Source organism: Marmota monax, unplaced genomic scaffold, assembly GCF_021218885.2.
Source record: "Marmota monax isolate L192 unplaced genomic scaffold, Marmota_monax_Labrador192_F-V1.1 WCK01_AAM20220418_F8-fsc00008, whole genome shotgun sequence".
NCBI lineage: Eukaryota > Metazoa > Chordata > Mammalia > Rodentia > Sciuridae > Marmota > Marmota monax.
This window is the reverse complement of record NW_026694432.1, coordinates 24,721,139-24,747,940: the sequence shown is the minus strand read 5'-3', so window position 1 is coordinate 24,747,940 and position 26,802 is coordinate 24,721,139. Positions and strand designations below refer to the sequence as shown.

Here is a 26,802-nt window from a genome sequence, read left to right as displayed (position 1 = left end):
TCCAGCTGTTCCCAAGTTACATCCTGTGTGTTTCCACATGTGTTGGGTGAAGTCTGAAGGGCCAGGCTGGGGTTTCAAGTCCTGCTTGGGAGGGGAACAAGGTTGGGCGAGGATCTAGGAGGATGGGGGTGGGCAAGGGGCACTGGGACCCCAGCCCAGGGAGGAAGGAGCCTGTTCTTAGTCCCTGGGAGGTGGCCTGTCTGGAGGGAGGGCATCTGCAGGCCCAGGGCTGGGGGAAGGGTGGCTAAAAGCTAGGTCTCCCTTCTTGGGAAAAGGGTGGGCAGCAGCCAGCTCCTCCATCCTGTGCCTTCATGCATGTGTGTGTGTGTGTGTGTACGCGCATGTGTGTTCTGCACACATGGCATCCCTGGGGCTTTCTGTTTCTAGAGGCTTCTCACGTTTTCCAAAGCGGCTCATTGCGAGTGGCCTGTGTTCAGAACCCAGCTCAGCCACTTCCTGCCCTGCAACCCAGTGTCCCCGAATGACACCTCCTCTGAGCATCAGGGCTGAGAAATTCTCTGTCCCACAAACTGTGAGCTCCAGGGGAGGCGGGGTGAGAACTCTTCTTGCACATGGCTGCACTCCAATAGGCACGTGACTCCTGGCGGGTCTAAACAGAATTCACCCATCCATCCTGCTGGGGAGGGGTGTGCCCTCTGTGCAGAGAACATTCCAGCCTGAAGGACAAAAGGGACCCAGAGCCTCAGTGGGAAAGGGCTTGGCCTGTTTGGGCTCCAGAAAGAAGCTGGAGGCCTGGGGTGTGGCTCAGTGGTGGCTTGCAGCCTGAGGCCTGGTTAATCCCTGGCACTGCCCCAGACAAAACAAACAGGACAAAACAGGGTCAAACTCAAGAGGTGGGAGCCAGTGACAGGGAGGGACCTTCTCTTTAAACAGGCTGCTCTCCTGAGGACAAGAGGTGGAGGGGTGGGGGCTCTCCCAGCTGTCCCCAGGGAGAGACGCTGGTGCCTATGGGCCTCACAGGCCCCTTGGCACCTCGTGGGGACAATCTGAGCTCAAAGCATATCACCCTCTCTGGCATCCTCACTGTCGCCCATATCTGATGGTTACCAAGACAGAAGAAGAGAGTACATTGTAGGTCTTATAGCCAGAGAAGCAGAGTCCAAGAGAAATGACCTACTCCTTTTAAAGACAGGTAGAGTCAGGCTGGGCTTGGTGACCCACACCCGTAACCCAGAGACTTGGGAGGCCAACACCTCAATCAGTCGTGTAGGCCACCATGTTTGTGGTACTTACTTACAACAGCCCTAGTAAACTAATACCCTCTGGAAGGAGAGGAAAGTCTGTGTGAGCCCCCCCCCCCCCCATGCAGACCTGAAGCTTCCTAGAGTAGGTGATGGTGAGTGGGGCACTGAAGGATGGTAGGAGTTCACCAGGTGGGGAAGTCAGAACATTCCAGGCAGCAGGAAGAACATATGTAAAAGCCAGGGGAGGCTGTTTTTTGGTCCTCTTTGAACTTCCTGCCTGCCCTGCCCAAGTATCTGAGATCCAGAAACTCTTTTGCTCTGCGATAACGGAAACATGACGTTGACCAGGGAGCCCCTTGGGCCCAGGCCATGAGATGCATCATTCTCACGGGTAGGGGGCACACACAAGCCTGCCCATGAAGCCCGGCTGGCTAGGTGGGGGCTGGCAGGAGGAAGCCCCAGCCGTTCCTCAGGGTCCAAAGCCTCTTCCTAGTGAGGCTAGGGTGGGCCGCTCTGGGCTGGCTGGGGCTTTCTTGTGGTTCCAAAGGATGCACAGCACCCTGGAAGGACACTCGGACACAAGTGGCTCTCGATACAAGTACTTTATTTTAATTACAATAGTGCCACACAAAACTACAGTAGCACGAAACATAATACAAAAAATAGATTCCCACCTCCAAACCCCACACCCATGTGCCCACAGAGAAGCAAGCCCTGTGGCTCCCCTGGTCTTGGGAGTGCAGCTGCCCATCTCCCCTTGGCCTTGACACTGTGGAGGGGCAATGGGAGTGGGGACGCTGCCTCTGCCTGGGCCTGGGCTTCTCCCCCTGCCCCCGCACATCCTGACAGGGAGTGCCATCTCCGTTCCCTCTGGCTAGACACCAGCCCCAGACAATTGCTTCTGGCTGGTGGTGCTGACAGTTTCCTGGACTACCCTTCCCTGGGGAAGGCAGGAGGGTGGGGCAGCGAGGCACCGGGAGGCGCAGATGGAAAAGGCCCACCTCCCAGGTGGCTGGCTCTAGCTCCTTCCCTGGTTCCTTCTTATCTTTCTCCCAAAGAGCTCCCAGGCCTTGAACTTGTTTGTAAGGAACAGGGGCCTCACCTGGAGCCCACTCGCAAGCCTCCTGCTGACCCGAGCTCACAGGGCAAGGCTGAGCTGTCTGCGCCTCTTGGACAAGGCTTCCTCGGTAAGGGGCGTGCCATGGGGCAGGGCCTGGTCTCTCACGGGGGCTGCTGTGCGGCTGCAGTCGGGTCCACCTACCTGGTGGAGCCTGAGCATCCGCTGTTGGGAGGAGCTGTGGCCTCTAGGAAGGGGTGACCTTCTTGGTCTCTTGACTCCACGGGCCAGACTGGGCTGAGGAACCCTTCCCTTAGCCTCCTGTCTAAGGAGGGGAGCCTGTCCAGCTGCAGGGGCCGTCCTGATCTAAACCAGGGGGCCTTGATGGCTGGAGCCCAGGGCAAGGGCAGCGGCATCTAACTTCTACTACCCAGAGCCACAGCCCTGCAGGCCAGAGCTCCTGGGGGCTGAGGGGTGGCTCTGTGAGCATCAGGAGTGGGAGTATGGCCTTGGGTTCCAATCAGGACACTTGGGGGCTCCACTGAGGAGGCCAGGGGCCGCTGGGGCAGGGGTCATCTCCTCAGCACGGCCCAGGCCGCAGCCTCAGATAAGGCACTAGAGAACTGGTCTGGAAGCTGACCAGGCTGGGGGCTGAGGACGGAGCTCAGGGGAGGATCTGGACCCTTCTGCAGACAAGAACGGCATTCTCTTTCCTCCTTCCCTTGGGGGAGAGGGATCCTGCAAGGCAGAGCCCAGAATGGCTGGGGTCGGGGGTTGCTACAGAGAAGCAACAGGTCCCGGGGGTGACCCGAAGAGGAAGGACCAAAAGAGAGGGTCTATGGGCAGCTGCGTGCATCTGGTGCTGGAGGGCTCCTGTGCTCCAGATCCAGGGTGCTTGGGTGCCCTCAGACCTGGCTTCATCTGCCATAGCCATCAGTCCCCTGCTGTGACCGTGGGGATGAGATCTTCCTTGCTGGGGTTTCCATGGTTGAACTCCGGGGGCAGGGGCAGCAAGCTGAGACCAGCTGGCCATGAACTGGGCCTCTGCCTGGCTCCCACATTTCCTGTCTGTGGGTGACCATGCAGTAGTAACCACAGTCAGAGGATTTGCTTAGTGGCCTGGGGCAGGTGTGTGAGTGTCCCTGACTCAGCCCAGCCTTGCAGTGAGGGGGTAAATCAGTGGGGCTTCCTTTGTCCACAGGTTATTTAGGAAAAAAAAAAAAAAGAAAACATAATAAATATAACAATCCTTCCCTCAAAAAAAAAAAGTGTTTTAAATGCATTTTTCCCTGAAGATTTCCAGTGTATTCCACAATGTTTAAAAAATAGTTTCCCCAAAAAATATATCTTAAAGCATTTGACACAGTGGTAATTGTGGTCTATGTGGTGCTGGATGTGGGCGAGGGGGCTGTGTCCCCCGGCCCTTGTCGCTGTGGGGCCCAGGCCTGGTGAGCCACCAGCCCGATACCCGAAATGCCCACTGGAGCTGGTGCACGCTGGGACGCCGGTCTGCACAGGGGAGCAACTCGGGTATGCAGAGGAGCCCCACCGGGCCCAGTGCCGGCTGCAAACCCTCCAGTTGGGGGAAGGGGCCCTGGGCGGCCAAGGGGCTGGAAGGAGGGGCGGACTCGGCAGCCTCCCCTGGGGCTCGTCCTCAGCCCCTTCCTCTCTTCCGTCTTGGCTCTCTGTGCTCTGCCCTTTACCAGACTTCACATTTGTGATGAGGGTTCATGGGGGACCCAAGGGGGCAGTGGAAGTGTTCTGAGAACTCTTTGGAATTGGAGAGGGAGCCGATGACCCTGAAGCGAGAGGGGCTGTGGGGGTCGGTGATGAGGCCTTCGTGGGAGCTCTCAGGCGTACGGACAGAGCACCAGACCTTTGAGGGAACAAGGGGGAGAACCTGGGGTCACTGTGGGGCCCTGAGGCCGCCAGACTGGCCCCACCACTGCAGGGGTGGAATGAGCCCTCACCTCCTCACACCCCAAGGAGTCAGGAAGGCCCGTGGGTGGGTCGGAGGGGAGGCTGGTGTGCGCCCGTGCCCCTCTCTGACACAGGTGTCACCAAGCTGTGTCTCTTCAGCCAGAGCCGGGCCTCTGTCTGATGCCGATGTACTAGGCTGGGACTCTGCCTAAACTCCACTTTACAAATCTTAGATTTAGTCTAGATCTCATATTTCCTGGGCAGGACACTCTCTTGAGAGGCGGCTCTGGGAAACAACTGAAGGCCAACTCAAGTGCCAACCTGGTGGGTCCTGATGTTTTTCTCCCCCGGTTCTGGGGACTGAACCCAGGGCTGCTCTCTCACTGAGCTACATCCCCAACCCTTTTCATTTTCTATTTTGAGGCAAGGTCTTGCTAAGTTGCTGAGGCTGACCTCGAACTTGTGACCCTCCTGCCTTAGCTTCCCAAGGAGCTGGGATTATAGGCATGCATGACCTATGTTAAGAAGTTTCTAGAACCCCAGAAGCAGGAGGGGCCTACTCCACCACATACAGGATACTAGTATTCTTTCTTGGCCCTTCCTTGAATCTCTCTAATGACAGGAAGCTCACCTCCTCACAGGCTAATGACCTGAAGATGGTCTGATGAGTTAGGGAGCTGGTGATTGGAGGGGACCTTACCTATTCCCCTAATGAACTCACCTGTGCAAACCCCAGGAAGAAGAGCTGGTCATTGGTGAGACCCAGCGTGGGCAAGGTCTGCTCCTCCCCATTCTTCTTTACCCAGTTCTGGTAAGCCTGGGAGGAGAGAAGGCCAGAGGTTGAGGGCAGCCAAGACATAGGGGCGAGGGGCTAGTGTGCAGGCCGGGGCTGGTTTCTGGGGTCTGGGCCTTGGCTCAGCCTGGAGGATCCCTCCTCTTTCTCTGCTCCCACCCTGAAGGGGAGTGCAATCAACCCCAAGGCCTAAAACGCCACACAATGCTGATGGCTCTCCAATGTGCACTTTGGCGCCAGCCTCTTCCCTGATCTGGATATTCAACTGCCTTAGCTGGACACCCAAGGTCACATCCAACTCAGCATGGCACAGAAGGAATAAGTCACACACACGTACCCTCACCAAACCTGCCACCATAGGATGGCACCACCACCCTCCTAGTTACGCAGGCTCAGAGTTCCCCCCAACTCTTCCAGCCAAGCCAAACACCCCAAATCTGACCCTCCTCACCCTTCCCCCTGTTACACATGGCCTCTTGCCTGGGTAACCTCACAACAGCTTCCAACGGGTCTCCCTGACTCAGAGGTACTGAGGACTCAAGCCTGGTCCCCTCCTCACGTGGCAACTCGAGCGAGCCATCTAGGGCGGGTGTTGGCAGACCTCCTCTGTGAGGGCTGGAGTAGACGTTCCAGCTTTGGGGCTACCTGTTGAACTATCCTCCTCTGCGCTCAGAGTGCAAAAGTAGCCACAGGCAACCTGTGGACACAGTGTGGCCAGGTCCCCCAAACCTACGGGGACAGGCTGGGGCTGGATTTGCCCACGGGCTGCGGGCTTGCAGACCTGCCTTAGAGAAGGATTTAGATCATGTCTCCTGTTTGACCCTGCAGTGGCTCCCACTGTCGCCAGAACAGAACCAAGCTCCTTTCTCAGCGACAGAGGCCCTTGCTCCCCACTCCTTCCACTACCCCCTGCCCCTGGCCCTTTTTCCTTGGTGAGTCGCCAGGCTGCCTCTCGGGCGGGGACCTGTGTCTGAGTCCCTTGCTTTCACCTCCGGCCACCTGAGGGTGCAGATCAGGGGCTCAGAGCCAAGCCAATGGGCTCAGACGGTAGCGACTTACTCCAGACTAGGATCGGAACCCAGAACTGGCTCTGTGCTCAATGTCCTCCTGGGCCCTGCTGCCCTACCTGGCAGTGGGTTCCCCCGCAAAGGTAAGAAGGGGCCGGCTCTGCAGGTGGACCCCACCCTAGCTCTCTCCCGGGTCTTTCAGGCAGGTGGTCTCCGAGCAGAAGGCCTTGGGCACCCGGCTCAGGCTCTGCGTCCACAGTCAGTGCTCACGTCCTCCCCACCCCCACCCGACAGATGAGGAAACCGAGGCACAGCACTCTTGCAGCTTGCCAGGCGTCTCTACGCTGACCTACTGATGAGGCATCTGGACAGACGTGGACCTGGACAGGTGCACAGGGGGAGCAGACCCACCCGATAGGCCGCTTTGAGGCCCCCGTTGTCCGCAATGTTCTCCCCGAGGGTGTGGCGGCCATTCACCGGCTCCCCGTTCACGCTGTAGCTGCTGTACTGCTCCACCATGCACTCCGTCTGCTGCTTGAAGGCCTCCACCGAGGAGTTCTTCCACCAGGGCCGGAGGTTCCCGTCCTTGTCATACTCCCGCCCTGTGGTCAGAGCGCAGGAGTGGCACCTTGGGACCTGTCCCTGCTATGGCTCTTCTTCCCTCCCAGTGAGAAGTGGATTCCTCTGTCTGACCTCAGCCCTCCAGCCTGCACAGGGACAGGATACCCATCGGAGGGCCAGAGGACGGCCCAGACCGAGTGGGAGAGGGTGGGGGAAAGTGGCCAGGCAGGCGGCCGAGTGGCTGTGCAAAGGCTCGAGGCGCGGGGTGGATCTCCACTGGCCAAGGGCCTCGGATCCCAAGGAATGGAGGCCAGCAAGGGGCCAGCGGAGTTGGAAGAATCAGGAGCACATGACAGGCCTGGTCTCCAGGGTCTCTGCCACTTCCTTCTTGTCCCCGAGCAGGGGGCAGTTGAGGAAGACCCTGGACACTAGCTGCTGAGGAGGGTGTGACTTCCATGTCTCTGACTCCTGACTCCCACTGAGCACCGAGCACCCAGCATCCTGCAGAAGGTGCTCACTATACCCTTCACACGATCCTCCCCACCCCCACCTGGACCTGTTGCACCCATTTTGCAGATAAGGAGACGGAGGGTTGGAGAATGACGTGACTTGCCGAGTTGAGAGCATTTGGCAAGCGGCCGAGCCAGGGTTCAGACTCTGGTCCTTCTCTCCAAAGCTAAGTCCCAGGGAGCAGAGGCAGCGGGGCTAAGAAGCTGATGGGCTCTGTCTGGAGGGACCCCAAGGAACCTGTACCTTGATCATCAAAAGCGTGAGTCAGCTCATGGCCCACGACGACACCAATGCCACCAAAGTTTAAGGCCCTGGAGGGAGATGCAAAGTGAGAGCAAGGCCTCTGGCTCCTGCCCTGCCATGTGGCCCTTACTTGTTGGGCCTGAGATGTAGCAGAGTCCCTTGGGGACTCTGTGGGACACAGCCCTGGAGACAGTGGGAGGCTGGGCAGTCTAAGGGAGCCAGCTGTGCCCTGTGGGTGACATGCACCGTGCTGGACACTCTAGAGGATCACTGTCCCCTCCCACAGACTAGCAGTTAAACTTTCAAGCAAACGAAGCCTGGGAATGGGCCAGCACCTCTTCCCAAGCTCCACACGGTCATCCCGGGAGTCTAGCTTCTAGGACAGCGCCCTCACCCCGCCACCTCCCTGGCTGCAACTGCTCTAAGCCACCGTGACTGCACGACTGTGCCACGTTCCCCGGTTGCAGGAGCTTTCGGCCCCAGAGACCCCTGGAGGGAAGGCAGGGGATGGGGGCTGCTGCGCTCTGCACCCACGACGCTGCAATCCTAGGCCACCTGGGCCACCGGGGCACAGATGGCTCAGTGAGATGGCTGTCAGGGTCAGCTGCAGACACAGGGCTGGCTGAGGGGCGGGGGAACCGTCGGGGCACCAGCACCAGAGATGGCCTACTTGGGCGAGGAGCGGGTGTAGAAGGGCGCCTGCAGGATCCCAGCCGGAAACACGATCTCGTTCTTGGTGGGCGAGTAGTAAGCGTTCACCATGGGCGGGGTCATGCTCCACCTGCAAGCAACAGGTGCCTGAGAGCCCAGGCGGTGGGCAGAGCGGAGGGCTTGACCCCAGGCCCAAGTCAGCACAAGGACATCAGGCAGCACTGTTTCTGAGGGGGAAACTAGAAAACACCTGAATGTCTATAAATCAGTGATGTCACCTCAGAGGGTGCCACACCGAGGCGCTCACAGACAGCAAGGGGGACCATCAGATATTGAACTGAGGTTATTTTTGAGGCTTGAAATGTGTCTAGCAGCCGTTCTAAGGTGTGGTCTGTGGACAGTCCCCAAGATCCTCTGGTTTATGATGTCAAAACTATTTTCATTATAACATTAAGACACTTTGCCTCTGCCACGTGTTGAGATCTGCATCATGGTACAAAAGCAACCGTGGATGACACTGCTGCCGCTTGGGCAGGGAGCCAGGCAAGTCCTAGTGGCCACCTCTCCTTCCCCAGCAGGTGCTCCAACCAAAACAAGCCAGGGGGTCATTTTTGTTGACAACACCCAGGAAAAAGTAGCCTAATCATTAATTCCATTAAATCTCGACTCCCAAGTACCAGTCTTTAATATCCCGTGTGACCAGTGGTCTCTCTCATCCTCTTCGGATGACCGACCAGCCATGGAATTTTGGACTTGGGCAACTAGGCAGACATGTTCTTGAAAATGAGAAAGGAAGCTTAGCACCTCAGGGGAAATAATTCACATTTTGTCATTTATTACCAATGATAAAACTCTGAGGTTTCAAAAAAAAATGAAGTTTCAAAGAAAAATTAAAATTTTGGAAAACTTGTATTGACCATCATGAATTTGATAGCTTCCCAGTATGTTAAGACTTTTCTCAGGAGGTCAACTATGATGTTAACTAATGTGAATTTTTTTTTTTGGCTGCAGTATATGAGAGTGAAAAATCTATAAATCTTAGTGGAACCACGATTTTTTTTTCTTTTCTGTTTTTTTTTTTGTACTGGGGACTGAACCCAGGGGTGTGTAACCACTGAGTCACATCCCCAGCCCTTTTTTTATATAGTATTTAGAGACAGGGTCTTGCTGAGTTGCTTAGGGCCTTGCTAAGTTGCTGAGGCTGGCTTTGAACTCATGATCCTCCTGCCTCAGCCTCCTCAGCTGCTGAGATTGCAGGCGTGTGCTACCATGCCTGGCAAAACGCTATTTTCCAAAGGACTAATGCATGAGGCCATGATTATGTAAAAAAATCCATTCAAAGGGCAAGACAGATCAATGATTTTAGTGTAGAGCGTATGAAAAGTTCATGAATAAGTTTTCAGATTTTTCATATTGTATTTTTTGGGGGCGGGGCAAGGAGGTTAATGGGGATTGAACTCAGGAGCACATGACCACTGAGCCCCAGCCCCAGCTCTATATTGTATTGTATTTAGAGACAGGGTCTCACTGAGTTGCTTAGTACCTCACTTTTGCTGAGGCTGGCTTTGAACTTCTGCCCATGCCTCCTGAGCCACTGGGATTATAGGTGTGCACCACCACGTCTGGCTCAGATTTTCCACACTGCATTAATCTTTCCTTCCTTGGGGACTGAACCCAGGGGTGCTCTATCACTGGGCTTCATCCCTTGCCCTTATTTTTTACTTTGCTAAATTGCTTAGGCTGGCCTTGAACTTTGGCTCCTTCTGCCTCAGCCACCTGGGTAGCTTGGGTTGCAGATGAATACTGCTGTGTCTGGAAGACAAGTTTAAGTGAAAACTTTTAATCTAAAATTTAAAAAGCCAGGTAAGTTGGCAGTAGTGTCTGTGCCATATTCTGAAGGTGAAGGCCCACCTACCTTCTTGTTTGTTAGGGGGACTCTGGTTGACAATGGAAAACTTGGAGGAAAAAGATGTTTGGACCTCTATTGCCCACAAGAGGGCGCCAGAGGCAAAGAGGACTCGTTCTGACTTGGTAAGATTTATCCTGTTTCAGGAGTGGAGGGACTAGTACTGGGCTGACTACATCTAACTTTCCTGGGGAGACCATTTTATAAAGAAGGGTCTTTCTCCAGATTATTCTGACTTAAGATCTGGGGTAGAAGTTAGGCTATGGCCAGGTGCAGTGGTGCCCAACTGTAATCCCAGCAATTTGGGAGGTAGAGGCAGGAGGATCACATGTTCAAGGCCAGCTTCAGCAACCTAGTGAGGCTCTCAGCAACTTAGTCAAACCCTGTCTCAAGATAAAAAATTCAAAAGGGCTGGGAATTTAGCCCAGTGATAAAGCACTCCTGGGTTCAATCCCCAGGAACTTCCTACCCCCCGCTGCAAAAGCCCCCACAACCAAACACCACCACAACAAAAAACGTCAGGAGGCAACCCCCACACCCACACACACATTTTTGGCAGTGCTGGGGCGGGAACCCAGGGTCTCCAGTACTAGGCATGTACTCTACCGCGAGCTACACCCTCATCCTAGGAGACTATTTTTGAAACTGCTCTCCAGGGGACACTGATGCACAGTGGGATTTGCAGTGTGTTAATGTGCTTGCTTATCAGCGCCCATCTAGAACCTTCCCCAGCCCTCAGTGGGACAGTGGGAGAAACCACCGCTCCTGTTTGTGAGGAGTTATGGGACACTCACCCATGCGGAGGGCCTCCTCTCAGGGCCTGGCTCTCCCCAGTTCCCACACTGGATTGCTTCAATGACCCAAGAACCAGTTCCCTTCCCTTCTACTTCGAAGATAATGAAATGAAGGATCTGAATGCTGAGGCCATGAAGCTGGGATGTGCTGCCAGGTTCACTCTGCCAACAGGCTGGGCACTGCGGCACACAGACTGGGGCCAGGATGGGCTCTACTTTGGCTTTTTTTGCAGAGGATTCTGGGGACTGAACTCGGGAGCACTCGACCACTGGGCCACATCCCCAGTCCTCTTTTGTATTTTATTTAGAAACAGGGTCTCACTGAGTTGCTTAGCGCCTCACCGTTGCTGAGGCTGGCTTTGAACTTGCAATCCCCTTGCCTCAGCCTCTTGAGCTGCTGGGATCACAGGCATGTGCCACCGCACCCAGCGGCTTTTGGTTTCTTAATTTGAAAAGAGGGCCTCTGTGACAGTCACACCTGGCACCAGACAGTGGGTGAGGAAGGCAAGCTCAGTGGGGTGCATCCCTATGGTGGGGAACCCAGGCCTTCCTGGCTGGGCCTGGGGGACTCACTGGTCTCTGTTGGGGGCTTTCCTGAGCTGGTCAGCGGTGACCCTCCATGAGAAGTTGAAAAATCGCATGGCGTTCTCGAAGTAGAGGTCTGGAACTGCCGTGTACTAAAGAAAGAAGCAGAGACACAGGATGGGAGCACGCCCAGAGGAAACTCAGAAACTCAGACCCCACGAGGTGAAGGGATGGGTCGGCAGGCCCAGGGCCAGAGTGTGGGCTGGGAGCTGCAGGCTCCACCCCTCCGGAGGCCTCTAACCTGCTGGGCCCAGCAACAACTGTCTCCTTCAGGCGCCTGACAGTGTCACAGTGCTGCAGGATGCCCCAGCAGTGGTTCCCTTGGGCAAGAAGTATCTCCATCACTGTCCTGCAGGACTGTGACGATGGGTGTGTTCTATACCCACACTGGCCAATATGGTAGACTCTGGTGACAGGTGGCTACTGAGCATCTCAAATGTGCTAGTATAATTAAATTTTAATTAACTTAAGTTTTGATTAATTAAATAGCCCCCCCATGGCTGGTAGCTAACAAATTGGGCAGCATAGATTTAATGAACCACGCTGGAATCTAGCTCTGAAATGTCAGGGGACAGGCGTTATCACACCTTCACCCCTGGGCCCGGCCTCTCAGCTCCTGACAGGTGCAAAGCCCTCCCTCAGGTCCACTCCAGATCTTCACGGCTGTACCCAAGGGCTGTGGTAAAACACTGGGCCCTCAGGGGCAGGCCCCTGTCCTGGTGGCCCTGCCTGAGCCGTCTCCAGGAGACTCTGGGTCTCGCATCATGATGACCCTGGGGTGTCTGAAATTATTCTCAAGAAACATGGCTGCGGAATGAGTCTCCTATTCTCAGAAGCAATTTTAATAGTCTTAGGTTTTAAATAGAACCATGATGAGAGGTTATTATAATTTCAAAAATGCCTGAATTTTACAAATTTCACTCATGAGAAGATAGGAAGCTATCATTTGGGGCAAAATCACAACCCACTTAAAGGAGTGATGTGCCGAAGGTTCTGGCAGCAGGGAGGCAGCAATCCCCCTCCGCCTCAGTGGAGCTTCACCGTGCATTTGGGATGGCTGCCTCCTCATTTCCCATCCCCATCTCAAGGTCAAAATTTCAGTTCCAAGTTTTCTCTGAGGAGGTTGGGGTACGACCCTGAAGACAGGTGGCAGTTCTGGTGGCAGGAGCGGGGGTGTGAGGGGCTTCACTTTCTACCCCCCCGCCGCTGTGGTGTTTTAGGGCCGCGATGCTGGCCAGCTGACCCCAGCCCTGTGGGCTCTGGGCTCAGGGTCAGGTGGTGCTGCACCTTTTAGGATCTGCTTCCCCAAGTCTTTTTTTTTTTAAATTTTTTAGTTGTAGATGGACACAATATCTTTATTTTTTTATTTATTTAATGTGGTTCTGAGGATCGAACCCAGGGCCTCATGTGTGTGAGGCAAGCGCTGTGACACTTAGCCAACCCAGCCCCCCCCCCTTTTTTTGTAGTGCTTGGGTTGGAGTCATGAAGGAGGCCAGCGCTCTCCCGCTGAGCTAATCCCCTGATGGCTGTCATGATACCAGGACCGGACCGCCTCCCTGCCTCCAGAAGCCCTGGGCGCCCCGCCCACCTTGGCCCCTCCCCAAGTGGGCACTTGGGATGGCAGGGCTTAAGCCACTCACGTCGTTGAACACTTTGTCCAGTTCCTTGGGGTCCATAATGAAGTTGGGGTAGCCTATCATGTTGTAGATGGCGTCCGCCTGGATGGGAGGGACACAGAGGACTGAGCACCTGCGATGCTGACCAGCTGGCCCCAGCTTTGTGGGCTCTGGGCTCAGGCTCAGGTCAAGGGGCGGGGGATCAGGCTCCTCCCCACTTAGGGCTTTCACATCTCTTTTTGGAAACATTCCCCCCTTGCCTAACTTATCTTTTTTTTTAAATATTTATTTTTTAGTTATAGGTGGACACACTATCTGTTTTTTTTACTTGTATGTGGTGCTGAGGATTGAACCCAGTGCCTCACACAGGCTAGGCGAGCCCTCTACCACTGAGCTACAGCCCCGGCCCCTAGTTTATCTTTTGGGTTTCTGTTAAATGTTGCTTCCCCAAGGGAAGCTGCTATGGTCCAAATGTGTCCCCAAAATTCAAGTGTTGGAACCTTTGGGAAGTGATGAGGTTCTGAGGCTCTGTCCCCTACTGCTGGGGGACTGGGAGCTGTGGAGGGAGCGAGCACCACAGTGGCTTGGTCCACCTCTCTTGCACATGCTCTCCTGCCTGTCCACCTTCAGCCAAGAGATGTGTGACACTGGGCTTCAGGCCGTCCCCCCAGCCTGCTAGACTGGTCACAAGGCAGGACAGCATCCATGCGTGCCCAGGGGGCAGGCTGGCCTCTCCTAGCCCTGCTCTCTCTCTCTGCTGCTCTTGCCCGGTGCAGGAAGCCTGGGTGGCCCGAGCTCCGGGCGGCTCACCTTCTCCTTGGCTGATTTCCGGGTGTCCTCGTCCATCCACTTCAGCGTGCTCAGGCTCTCCTCAAACGCCTTCTTGATCTCCAGGATTATCTCGCTGGCCTGAGGAGACAGATGTTGCACCCTCAGCTCTGGCCACTGGCCCCCTGGATGCAACCAGTGCCCCAGGCAGGATGACACTGGACCCGAGGTCAAACTGAGGTTGGCTCAAGGCCTCGGGTTCTGCAGAGCGGGCTAAGAGGGTGGCCATGGCTGTGCTTTCAGACCATGTTCCTAAATGGACATCCCGCGAGATGAGACGGGCCTTCCGTGCACTGGTCTCTGTGGTCGAATGAGCTTGGACGTGCCTTGGGGAAGTGGAAAGGTCCGCAGCAGGACTTTTTGGAGTCTTTAGCGTGGTGGGGTGCTCTTTTGGAGCCATCCAGAAGACATGGCCTCTCCCAGGCTGATGGGATCCTTTTTGATGGAATAGAGCTTTAACACCCAGAGAACTTGATCTGAGGAGCACTCAGAAAGGCCACACTCAGGGCACAAATGGCAGCTGTTGAGGGTGATGATGCACGGGCAGACCCGGGGGCCAAAGATAGAAGATGGAAGATTCTGGGGAAGGGGAAGGCAAGAGCCGTGGGGCTGGGGCCAGACAGGACTCAGATTCTGCCTCAGCAGATTAAAAAAAAATATATATATATATATATATGTTGTAGTTGGACACAATACTTTTATTTTACTTATTTTTATGTGGTGCTGAGGATCGAACCCAGGGTCCCGCATGTGCTAGGCAAGGGCTCTACTGAGCCACCACCCCAGCCCCTGCCTCAGCAGATTAGAGGTGCAGCGCTGCCCCTTGACTACAGATACCAATTACGCAAACGATACCATCAGTGATAAACAATCGCTGCCATTGACTGTAGCTTATTTTGGGCCAGGTGTTCTTTACGTGTAGCATCTCATTTTGTTATGGCCAGGCTGTGTGGGCAATGACTACACATTCTCCATTTTGCCCTGAGACTCCACATCACGTAAGAAACGTTTCTCTCGTGGGAAAGCCCCGCCTCTGCACCCATCAGCGAGCGGTTGGCTAACACAGCATGTTAGGTGACACAGATGGCAATTCTTATACAACGTAAAAGTGTCCCCTCTTCGGTTCCCATTTTTCTTGGACAATCTACCCTGTCAGAGGTGGACTGTCTAGATGTTAGTAGCCATTCTTTAGCTTGTCCTTGACTAGGGACGTTTTGGCCCACCCTCTTTACTGCTGATGATTTTAGATCTTACGATGTTTGCTTATGGATTTGAATCATAGCAACAGCCACTTATGCGTTAATATGGTTTTGGACTATAAAAGGTGTGCTGGAACCCTGGGAGGGGTCGAAGGGTGTGGACTAGCAGCCTGGCCCTTGGCCCGCCAGATGGTGGATCCAGACATCAACTGGTGAATAAAGGTTCCGTCTCTTGCTTTAAGATCGACTTGGTGATTTATCGCTATCTCGCCTTAACAATTTAATACCCCTCTGCAGAAGGGACAGCCCCACTTTCATGTCCCAGGTGAGGGGAGAACACTGCTCAAGTCACCCAGCCAAGTGACAGAGCCAGAATCTGAGCTGGGGGCTGGCTGTCTCCCCAGCACTTAGCCATGATGATCCTCTACCTGCCCGAATAATTCTGTCACCCTCAGAGTAAGAAAAATGTCACTTCCAGGTCAACATTACCTGGTGGGGTCCTTCACAGCCCCAGGAGGTGGAGATGGCTGTGGTAGCCTCGTGGGGTCTCTGGGAAGATCAAATTAAATAACACAAACTGGCCTGGCCCTCAACAACGGAAGTCATTTAGTAACTCACACCCTGCAGCCTGAGAAGACGGCCTCTGAGTTAGGACCCAGGATCCTGTGGCCTGGAGCAGGAAAGGCCCAGGGCAGAGCAGAGTGTGGGCTGTCAGGCTGGGGGCAGGGGCAGCAGATGCGATGCCCACTCTGTCCACAGGAGAGGTACTTACTATGTTCTTGCTGTCCTCGGCGAAGGTCGCTTTGACAAACATGGGGCCCAGGGCAAAGCCCAGGTTGTTTTCCGTGTCACTCACGCAAAACTTCCAGCGAGGAAGGCAGGTCTGGAAAACACGAGTGCAGAGGGTCACTGGGCCCAGTCCTCCTTCTCCCAAGGCCTGCCTGGGGGGTGGCGCCATCGGGGGCCTGTGCTTCCCCCCAGAACTCCAGGGAGACAGACCTCTTCTGACCACAGAAGTTACTTTGGGCCATAGACAGCCCTCTTGGCCACCACCTACTGTCTCCTGAGTGCCAGTCTCTGTGCTTGGCACTTCACAAAGGTCTGCCACTGAGCACCCCCCCAGCGGGCAGGGATGGGCCACTGCACAGACAGGAAGCAGAAATTCAGTAAGGGCAGTCACTGGTCCAGCAGGTGACAGTGGGTAGGGGTGCCACAGGGCTGGGAACTCTGACATGCCTGGCCCTCCATCCGGGGCTCCCGCCAACTCCACCTGGTCCTGCCTCCTGGAGGACACAAGGAATCTTGGAGGCGCAGAACCTGGGGAAGCTGTCAGTCCACCCGAGCAACGGGAACCTGCCCAGAAGGCCAGGGGCCCAGCCCCATTTACAGCCTCCTAGAGAGAGAAGGCCACAGTGACATCACAAAACTTCAATGTCGGCTGTTTTTTAATGTGCTAAGGATGCCAGGCAGTGCCTCACCACTGAGCCGCACGCCCACCCCAACCCCAGCTCTTTCCTTATATTTTATTTTGAGACAGGGTCTCACAACGCTCATTGCCCAGACTGGCCTTGAATTTGCAATCCTCCTGCCTCAGCCTCCCGAGCAGCTTGGATCACAGGTGTGTCACTGCGCAGGGCTTAAGTTGGTTCTTCCTCAGTCTCACCCACTGCAAGCCCACAGGATGCCTCAGTATGAACCAGAAATGGTCCTTGGGCTGCAGCTCCCCAGAGCATGGGCTGATAAAGAGCACCCGGAGGGTTTCAGCCCACTGGCCCCCTGCCCGGCCATCCCTCCATGGACAGTGTGAATGACCAGGTGTGATGACCCTGCTTATGGAAACCGGTCCGGCTGCAGGGTCCTCTTAACCCTGAGGAACAGGCGTGACAACCAGCTCGGGGCAGCCTGCTTCACACCAGCCCTACTGCGAACAACCCAAGTGCCCATCGGCAGACAGATGGATAAACAAAATGTGGTGTTTTTCTACAGCGACATACCACTTGGCAGCACGGAGGAACCAGCTACTCAGAGATGCCACAACATGACGAATTCCACAGACTCACTGAGTCAGGCGGCCAGGCAGGCAGCGTAGGACTCGGCTGCCCATCTGCAGCACCTCGGGGAGACGCAGGAAGGGGCCCGAGGGCATGCCGGGTAACTGGGTCATGGAAACCTTCTCTGTCCTGACCGGGCTGGTGGTCACACGCACGACTTCATTGTCAGAAATCAACCAACTGTATCCTTCACCCACACTCTATGCATATGCGCGTGCATGTTGTTTTCTTAAGTGCTGGGGGTTGAACCCAGGGCTTCACACATGCTAGGAGGGCTTTCTTTCTTTTTTTCTTAATGGGGTGCTACGGATGGAACCCAGGGCCACCCTAGCACCACACTAAACTGGTCTATGTTTCAAATTTTTATTTTGAGACAGGGTCTCACTGGAATTACCGCAGTGTGCCACGTGGCCAGGTATACTGAATACTCTACTGTATGTAAATTGTGACTTATTAAAAATTTTTTCTTCTAGTCAAGAAGGAAGGGAAGGCCGTTCTAGTCTAAGTGTAGCCCCCGGATTCTGCTTAGCTGTCCCAACCTGTGTCTGTTTCAATGGCTGCTTTCTGCTCCCCTCTCCCTCCTGCCCGCCGCCCTGCCGGCCATTGGGCAGCCCACAGCTGCACACAGACTTGGCCTGGATATGCTGAGGCCGAGCACACAGTGGACACAGCTAGGGAGCCTCCAACTTTGAGGCTGGGCAGAGGCTCTGACGGCTGGATCACGGGCAGATTCTTACTCATCTTCTGCCCGGCGTCTCTGGAGAAGCCCATTCACTTTGCAAACACCCATTTGTCCCCTGAGTGACTCCCCTGCTCGGGGACTGTGCCAGGTCTCAGGAATTTGGAGCTGAATCAACCGCGGGCCTGCCCTTGAGGACTCTGTGGAAGTGCCCAGAACATCCAGCAGGAGACAGAGGCGCAGTAACGGTGTCAACAGCCGTGACAGCACCGAGCGCCTGAGTGCCCAGGGGGTGCAGGTCCCACGCCTAGAATGCTCCCAGGGAGACTAAGGGAGAGAAACGAGGCAGAGAGAGGTTAAGTCACTAGCCCAAAGGGAGCACTCAGGGAGTAAGTGGCTGCGGTGGGCTTGAGCCCAGAAAGTCTGGCTCCAGTGACTTCCTGCAAAAAGGCCACTCTGACTGCCTACGACAAAGGTTTTGGAATGAGGAGAAAACTCTTTGAAAGAAGAGAGGGTCAGGCAGCGTTCATGTGACGTGGGGGCCACCTCCGGGCAGAAAAGGAGGGGCCAATAGGCCCCTGAGGAGGCTGTGCGACTTGTAGCCTCTTCACTGTAACCCAAGGAGCACCAGCAGGGAGCGGAGAGGGGTCCCTCCTCCCCACCAAGAACTGCGGATTGTAGGCAGGTAGCACGAGGACAGGCGGCCAGCAGAAGCTTCCGCCTTTGGAACCAGCTTTACAGCCCGAGGAAAAGGAGCCCAGGGGTCAGTCACCCTTTTCACAGACGGGAAGACCGAGTCCCTGCCCCATTTAAGAGACCCGCCCAAGGCTGTGTGGTAAGAAGCAGAACCTCCCATTCAAATCTCTGCCCAGCCTCCCCTGCTCTGCAGCCGGGGCACTCCCAGCCATTCTCTGGGCCTTTGGTACATGAGGGCAGGTCAGCCCTGGCACCTCCCAGGCAGGCAGGGCTCCTAGGCACAGAGGCACCCCACCCATCTTGGTATTCCCACACTGGGCTCGGGGCCTGGCCCACGGTGACAAGTTCACGAGTAACTGTTTGTTGGATGCATAAATGAGAGGTGACTGCCTCAGTCTTGGGATCAGAATTCCTACGGAAGGCAAGATTCCCCGGTGGGAGGGAGGGAGGCCTGGGGCCTCCTACAGAAGGACCCGCAGAGGTTTGGGGGCGCTTAAGATGGGTGGAGCCTACTAGTCTGGTGCCTGGGACTCCTGTTCCCTGAGAGAACCCGAGGCCTGGATCTGGACTGGGGTTCCCCTGACCACAAACAGGGAGGATAAGAATCAGGGAACCCTCGTGAGCAGGTGCTGTTCTAAGTGTTTGATGCTTCTGGGGAAGAAGTCCCCACCTATAGAGTCACAGTTACATAGGAGAGCGCTGACATCTCCACGGGGAAGCAGCTAGAGGGACAGAACAGAAACTACCTTCTCTGCAAACTAGCTGAGTTGCTAAGACTCCTCTTTGTGCTTGGCATAACCAACTCCTTCAGGAAGCCTCTGCCCACCTAAGTCCCCATCAGAGTTCCCATGACCCCAGATGGACCCTTCAGTGGCCTCTTCATTCTCCTCCTAGACTCAACCCTCGTAAGTGCCACAGCCCTGAGGGTACAGTGGTCTTCCCAGCCTCTAGCCCAGGGCAGAGCACACAGTAGGTGCTCAGCATGAACCCGGGAATCACTGTCACAGCTCACCTTCTTGGTCCCGTACATGACTTCCATGAACTTCTCGTCGGCGTCCTGAAAGCGCTGGTCGAGGAAGGAGCTCGTTTTCCGCACCAGGTTCCAGATCATGTAGTTGTTCAGCAGGCTGGGGCGAGAGGACCGCTGGCTCAGAAATGCCCGGGGCTCCCGAACAGCCTCACCCCGGGCTCCTTCCTAGCCTACCTGGGGCTCGGCTGGCGGCTGCCTTCCAAGCACATGGAATGTAACTCTCCGAGGAACGCCTGGCGCTCCGCCTAGAACCCCGCAGTGTCCAGTGCAATCACTTGCATACCAGCAGTGCTCATTACATGCTGCTGCTTAGCTGCTTTGTGTCTGAAGCTGTGAAGCCGCTGCCTAGAGACTCGCCCTGGTGGTGTATGCTACAGTGGGGAGGAGGCTGCCATTCCCTGCTGAAGGCCATTCAGGAAGTAGAGGCCTTAGAGCAGCAGGGGCAGGAAAGGAAGCTCTGGCCAGCCAGGTTTCATGAATGACAGTTCCCATGTCCCACCCACAGGGCACAGGGAACCTATCTATGGCTGAGTCATGTTTGCAAAGATGTTACCTTAGTACAAAGATGTTCACTATATTGAACATTTAGCCTCAACCGGAATCACCCTAAAAGTCTGACCACGGGGGAGGGTGTGGCAAATATTGCATGTACAGTTGATGGAATACTACGCAACTATAAAAATGATCCTCACAGAGGGTTTGGGATGGCATGGGAAAAATACTCATAATGAAAGTCAAGGCAAGGCTTGGTGCGGTGGCGCATGCCTGTAATCCCAGTGGCTCGGGAGGCTAAGGCAGGAGGACAGTGAGTTCAAAGCCAGCCTCAGCAACAGCAAGGCCCTAAGCAACTCAGTGAGACCCTGTCTCTAAATAAAATACAAAAAGTTTGGGGATATGGCTTGGTGGTTAAGTGTCCCTGGGTTCAATCCTCAGTACTACTACTACTAAAATAAAAATGAAAAGTCAAGGGAAAAGTAGATTATCCATCTAGTCACATTAAGGAGAAAGAAGAGCTATGGTTTGTAAACCTCCCTTCCCTCACACCTTCTCTCCCTGATATGCACACACACAAATACCCCCCCAAAATGACCAAGAGTAGTATTTTGAATAATTTTACATTTTTCCTATTTTTCTGTATTTTTCAACATTTCTATAAGCCTTTGAAATAAAAAAATAAAATAAAATAAAAACCCCGTAAGTATTAACCAAAAATTATGGGTGGTATTGGCAGAGTCCCGTTCCATGCCAGGCATGGTGTTAAAACATGAATCATTTCGTGTGACTCTCACGAATCCCCTGCTTGGTAGGTGCTATCTGCATCCCCATCTTATGGGTGGTATGACCCCAACAAAGGACAAGGGACATGCCCACAGCTACACAGCTGGCTGAGGGCAGCAGGATTTGAAGCTGCCCAGGGGACTACCACCCTCTGCTGCCTCTCGGGGAAGCCCACCAGGGTGCAGTGCCCTGCGTCCAGCTGCCCTGCCGCCTCCTGCCCAGCAGGGCTGCCGGCCTCACCATCTGTCCGTGGTGTTGATGAGGGCGGAGACCTGCTCCAGGTAGTCCTTGTCATAGACCACGATGGGCTCGGACGCGTTGATCTCCACGGGGTGGAAGATGGCGTTGAGGAAGGGCAGCCAGTTGATGGCCGGTGCCAAGGTCTGCAAGGGAAGGGGACAGCGTGAGGCTGGAGGGTGGCTTCTCCTCAGCTCCGTCTTCGGGTGTCCCTCGGAAGGCGTCATTGTGCCTCTGCCCTGTGACCACGGTGCTGATGGAGCTCCAGGCAGAGGCTGGCTGGCTGGTGAGTGCTGCTGTGGACAGTGTCCGCAGGAGCCAGAGGCAAACCTCATCTGAAGCGGAACCAGGGTGGGATGAGAGGCTGCAGCAGCAGCAGGCACAGCAGCCACCACCGTCACCATGCCCTTCCCATGCGGCATGTGCCACTGCCCAACTGACCAAGCAGTGGCAACAATTATCCCCATTTACAGAGGAAGACATGGAGCCTCAGACCCCTAACAGGTAAGAATCAGGAGTCTGGACTGGGCTCCGGGTCTAGCTCCCTTGCTTATAAGCTGTGCAACCTTTAATAAGTTAACGTGCCCATCTGTGCCTCAGCACCTCATATGAAAAACAGGGATCATCATGACAATGAGTCCCGTGTATCTGGTAACTGGGAGGGTCACGCACAGAAGCCAGTGCTATCCCACTCAACAAGGGTGTCGGCAGCAGCAGTCTGCTGCAGAGGATCCAACATTCAGGAAGGCCAGCGTTGCGGGGTAAACTGTGGTCCACAGGTGAGGCTGCCGAGGGGGGAGCTGGGACAGCAAAGTCGGTGATGACCGCAGCAAGAAGGGAGAAGCCCGCAGCTCAGCCCTGCACACACCAGGCCCGCGGCTCTTTGTACTTGTTTGTTTTGGGGAGTTATTGGGGTCTGAACTCAGGGCCACTTTACCACTGAGCCACACCCCCAGCCCTTTCTATTTTGAGGCAGCTAAGTTGCTTGGGGCCTCACTAAGTTGCTGAGGCTGGCCTTGAACTCTTAATCCTCCTGCCTCAGCTTCCTAAGCCTCTGGGATTATAGGCATGCACCATCATGCTCAGCGGCGGCTCTGTTTTTTTTTTTTATTTATTTATCTTTATGTGGTGCTGAGGATTGAACCCAGTGCCTCACCAGCGTTAGGAGAGCGCTCCACCACTGAACCACAACCTCAGCCCCAGCAGCTCTGTTTTAAGGACCTAAAATGAGAACCTGTACCCAGGGCTTTCCAAAGAGAGACACGTGGCTTTTCATAACTGTCAGCTCCCAACAGATCTCACTTTCCCTTTGGCACCCCAAGGTGCCCTGCTCAGAGGTGTCTCCTCCAACACCTCCACATCACGGCCAGCATCTCCTGCAGCAGCAGCGTCCAGCCATGCGAGCTACCCCTCTTGAGGTTGCAGATTTTTATTATAAAGTCCTACAACATTTTAAAAATAAATTGTGGTAAAATATGCTGCACATTTGTAATCCCAGGAACCCAGGAGGCTGAGGCAGGAGGATCTCAAATTCAAGGCCAGCCTCCACTTACCCCCACCTGTCTCTGTGAGTCTGACACGGGCCCGAGTGGCCCAGTTTAAGTGCGAACACATCGCATTCGGGCTTCAATGCTGGCGTGTGTCCCTTGGTGTCACCTCCTCAAGCAGAGCTGCACAATGTGTCTGCTCTGGCCCTGTATTCCCCACACGCTCAGTTATTTTTAGTGTGCAGTTTTACAGAACACGAGGCTTTGGGCTGCCTATCTCGTCTTTTAGCAAAGACGCCTCTACATGTCAGTCACTTGGATGGGCACCTGACTTAGCTAGCAATCCCAGAAATTACGATCATCGCTTAAGACCTTCCAAAAGTGGCCCTGGGCCTGGCAGATTTCAAACCCCATTCTCTATTCTCTTGAAAGGGTGAAATGTAAGACAAATACGGGAAGTGGGAAATGCATTCCCTTCAAACAGGAAAACCGTACCATAAGGCCACCTAAGAGCCACCTCGCCTGCTGGGACAGGCAATCACAAGACCCCCTACTTCACAGAGGCTGAGTTTGCTGATCAGGGAAGGTGACTTTCCTGAGGTTATATGGTTTACTGTGGGGGTTAAATGAAACTCAGGGCACTCGTCTCTGGGCGTATTTGACGGGGTGCTGGGGATTGAACTCAGGGCCTTGAGCAGGTAAGCACAGGCTTTACCACTGGGCTCCACCCCAAGGCCATTGTTCCTGGGTTTATTTATTTATTTATTTATTATTTTTATTTTTTATTATTTCTTACACACATGACAAGATTTATTTATTTTTATTTTTATTTATTTATTTTTTTTTGGTTGTAGATGGACATAATACCTTCATCTATTTATATTTGGTGCTGAGACTTGAACCCAGTGCCTCACACGTGCAAGGCAAGTGCTCTACCACTGAGCCACAACCCCAGCCCCTGCTCCTGGGTTTAAGTGGACATCTTATCTACTGGGGAACAAAGATCTCAAAGGACAAATAAGGCTGGGGATGGGGAGGGGGCAGCTCCCAAAGGAGTACAAGTCATCGACCAGTTCTCAGTAGGGGGCTGATTGGCGTCATCCCTGGGTGAATGTTCCCACCAACACGGATGGCGAACCCCCACAGGGCTGGGAAGAGAAGCGCACAGTGGGCCCAGAGCCAGCAAGCGCCAGCACAGCCCTGTCGCCCAGCTGCGACATGAGCTGGGTGATTTGAGTTGGGCGTGAGGAGGCCTAGATCAGAGTCCCCAGCAGGAACCAGCTCAGAGCTGACTGCCGTAGGCCTCTCAGCCTGGCCTCCCCTGTGGCCTGGACTCCCTTCTCTCCCTGGCAGGAGACCCTCAGGCCAATCTCTACAATTCTGTGGCCACAGAATTCAGAGGTGTGTGATGAGACCTTCAAACTGAGTCCCACAATCAGGGTCACCTGACTGCATGGCCTGGCGGCAAAGACCCTGGGAAAGTGGGTTAGTTTACTGAATGTCACCAGTTACAGGGCTCACGAGAGCTTCATGAACTGAGGTGGCGGATCCCTGGTGCAGGGTGAGGCATCAGGTGGGGAAAACCCTACTACTCATCACAAACCCGCTAGTTCTGGGAGAGCAGAGTCCTGACACGGCAATTCTCACAACTCGGAGATAAAGAGGCTTGTGCTGACAGCAGGACATCCACATTTCAGTGTCTTGCTTTATTGAACTCCTAACTGAGACGCAGGTGCCGAGATCCATCTCTATGGATGTGGCAGTTTTGTTTGTTTGGTTGGTTGGTGCTGGGGAATTAAACTCAGGGTGCTCGACCACTGAGCCACATTTTTATTTAGAGACAGGGTGTCACTGAGTAGCTTAGCACCTTGCTTTTTGCTGAGGCTGGCTTTGAACTCACTATCCTCCTGCCTTAGCCTCCTGAGCCACTGGGATTATAGGTGCGCCTGGCTAATGCAGCAGTTTTAATGGACTAGGACACTCTGCCCTGACTCAAATCCCTCTGAGGCAGGCCTGAGAGCTGTTTCCCACACCCACAGCCTAGGAGGACCTCTGGGCACCAATCAACTCCCTGAGGAGTGGGAAAGATGAGGGTGCTTTCGGGCTTCATTTTTACAGGAGAAATGGCAGAGGATGGGGCTGAGGCCCAAACAGCCTGCGGGATGGGAGGTCCTAGAAAGGAACGAGAAGGCCCCCCTTCCACCCCCAGAGCAGCAGAAAGTGGTCTGACTCAGGCTCTGAATCCACACTCCACTTGGGGCTAGCCTGGAACACCATTCTGTTCCAGCAGGTCTAGCCTTGAACCACACGTAAGCCTGGAGTCTCTCTCCTCGATTCATTCTGAGTAGGAGAAGAAACCAAATCTCCAGCTACCAGAGAAGAACACACTCTCTGTCCCAGGGTGGAATGATTCAAGTTAATTTAGTGATGGGGACCTGAGAAATATCACCGATCACAAAAGCACAGCTCTACTGATAATGACTTCTGGGATGTTACTTTTCCACCGCGCATGCCAGTTTATAAAACAAAATCTCATCTTTTGCGTCATGTTATGTCCTCATAACCCGCGGACAGGCCAGGCAGGTTTCGGGGGCGTCCAGGACTTCTCTAAATGTTAGCCTGTGTGTTTTTTTCATGCACAGATGCCCATTTCTCCTGGGTGACAGTCCGTAGTTTTTGAGCTATTCTCAAAAGACTCCATGACTTAAGAGTTAAGAGCCACTGTCCCTGGCGAAGGCAGGGGCCGTGTCTCATTTGTCTCTGTTCCCGCACAGAACAGGTGTGAGCAGATGAGCAAAGGCCTTTTTACCTGGAAGGAAACCAAGGCTCAGGGTGGGCTCCTCACCTGCCAAGGCCACACGGCTCAAGGTGTGACCCTCTGACTCCAGGACCCCGGCAGGCACTGTGTGGTCTTCAGCCCCTGCTGAAGTTATGACCTTTCCTTTCTTCCATGAAACAAGAGAGCGGAAGCAATGGGGAGAGGCTGCCCGCGGCAGAACCCGCTGGCCACGCCAGATTGATGTCCATTCTCTGAGCACCACGTCAGAGCCGTGAGGCGAGCGCTCAGGCCGGGCCCCCTGCAGCTGGGGGGCGAACTGCATCTCCCTCCACCTCCCGGCCTCAGAGCGGAAAAACAGTGCCAGATGGTGCCCGACACAGGCTGCCGATCTCCATAACAACCCGCTCGAACCACTCACCCTGCCACCAACCTCCCCGGGGACCCGAGGGGCAGCTGTGGCACCAGGAGGCTGGGCTCTCTTGCCTCAGCCCAGGTCTTTGCATGGGCTGCACCTGTGCCTGGGAGACCCCACCCCCCACAGCCCTCAGGATAAAGTGTGTCTCAAAGTCCAGGATCTGCTGCATCGGGGGCCAGGTGGCGCCCTCACCCCCGGGGCCCAGCAGCCTCCCAGCTGGACCATGTAGTGCAGGTATCCGGTCAGCCCTGCGACTCAACACTCCCAAACTGCTGCCCACTAGGCCAGGGTGGAGCAGGGCTGGCTGTAGTCCTGTGCCTGGGGCCAGAGGGCCACACACTTCACCCAGGAAACCCAATGGAAACCACGACTTCCGGAATGAAGCCCACGAGGCCCTGCACAGGCCAAGGTCCCCGCGGGGCAGGTGTACCCTCAGCTTCCCCAGCCCCTCCCCGCCGGGCCTCAGCGCCCTGCTTCTCTCGCCCACAGCACTAGGCAGGGAGACTGGGATTGTTTCTCAGTGTCCCCACTAGACCAGAAGCACAGGAAAGCAGGGCCCAAGGTGGCTCCTGATACATCTGTCAGATTGAGAAGGAAAAAAGGGCAGAAACTTCCTTCTCGAAGGAAGAAGGAAAGGATGGGAGAGAAGCAGGGGGAAGATGGGCAGTGGAACCCACCGCAGGCGCAGGGTCCGCCCCAGCAGAACAGCAAGGGCCACCAGGCGCTCCTGCCTGAGGGCAAGGAACAGGGAGACCCGTGGGACCACTCTGCTCATTCCTCGGAGACCACCAGGGCCCAGGACAAGCAGGTCAGCAACTGCACACGGGCCAGAAAGAAGGGAGCAGTAGGAAGTCCACCCCAGGCCCTGGAGGCCTGAGCAGCCACCAGGGGGCAGCCTCGGCAAGGCTGGCCTACGGAGGGGACAGCAGGTCTCCGGTGAGTCACACCCGTTTCACAGAAAGGGCAGGTCTGACTCCCAGTTACGCCTCTGGATATTGCCTAGGGACATGGTCAAGAGCTGAGCCAAGCCTGAGTCCCAGGGCCAGCACCCCTGCCCTCAGGAGCCTCGGGGCCCTGACCATGTCTCTTCATCTCCCGTTCAGCAAAGGGAGAAGCAGCGTCGGAATCCACACCCCACCTTTACTCAGTGCTCGGTGCTGGATGACTGGGAATGCCCCTGTCCGCGTGAGCCTTACTGTCACGACCATGGAGCTGCTAGGGAAACGCTGTCACACGAAGCAGCCCGGCGAGGGCAGGAGCCTAGCTCTGGAGTCA

At 55.0% G+C, this 26,802-nt stretch overlaps 1 protein-coding gene across 5 annotated transcripts in view; it reads right to left on the bottom strand.

Moving 5' to 3' along the window:
* Positions 1-1,792: 1,792 nt before the first annotated feature.
* Positions 1,793-26,802, bottom strand: part of Ece1 (endothelin converting enzyme 1) — a 96,003-nt gene continuing 70,993 nt past the window's right edge. For 4 of the 5 annotated variants that reach the window (XM_046418846.2, XM_046418847.2, XM_058571075.1 and 1 more), the window contains exons 9-19: positions 20,850-20,992; positions 19,314-19,428; positions 15,648-15,758; positions 13,659-13,757; positions 12,873-12,950; positions 11,221-11,324; positions 7,967-8,077; positions 7,297-7,364; positions 6,394-6,584; positions 4,904-4,999; positions 1,793-4,138 (exon numbers count right to left, since the gene is read on the bottom strand). In XM_046418846.2, coding sequence (XP_046274802.1) covers positions 3,962-4,138; positions 4,904-4,999; positions 6,394-6,584; positions 7,297-7,364; positions 7,967-8,077; positions 11,221-11,324; positions 12,873-12,950; positions 13,659-13,757; positions 15,648-15,758; positions 19,314-19,428; positions 20,850-20,992 — 1,293 coding nt within the window. In that variant the 3' untranslated portion in view covers positions 1,793-3,961. The remainder of the gene's footprint in view (positions 4,139-4,903; positions 5,000-6,393; positions 6,585-7,296; positions 7,365-7,966; positions 8,078-11,220; positions 11,325-12,872; positions 12,951-13,658; positions 13,758-15,647; positions 15,759-19,313; positions 19,429-20,849; positions 20,993-26,802) is intronic. The other variant, XM_046418848.2, reaches the window with a different exon arrangement.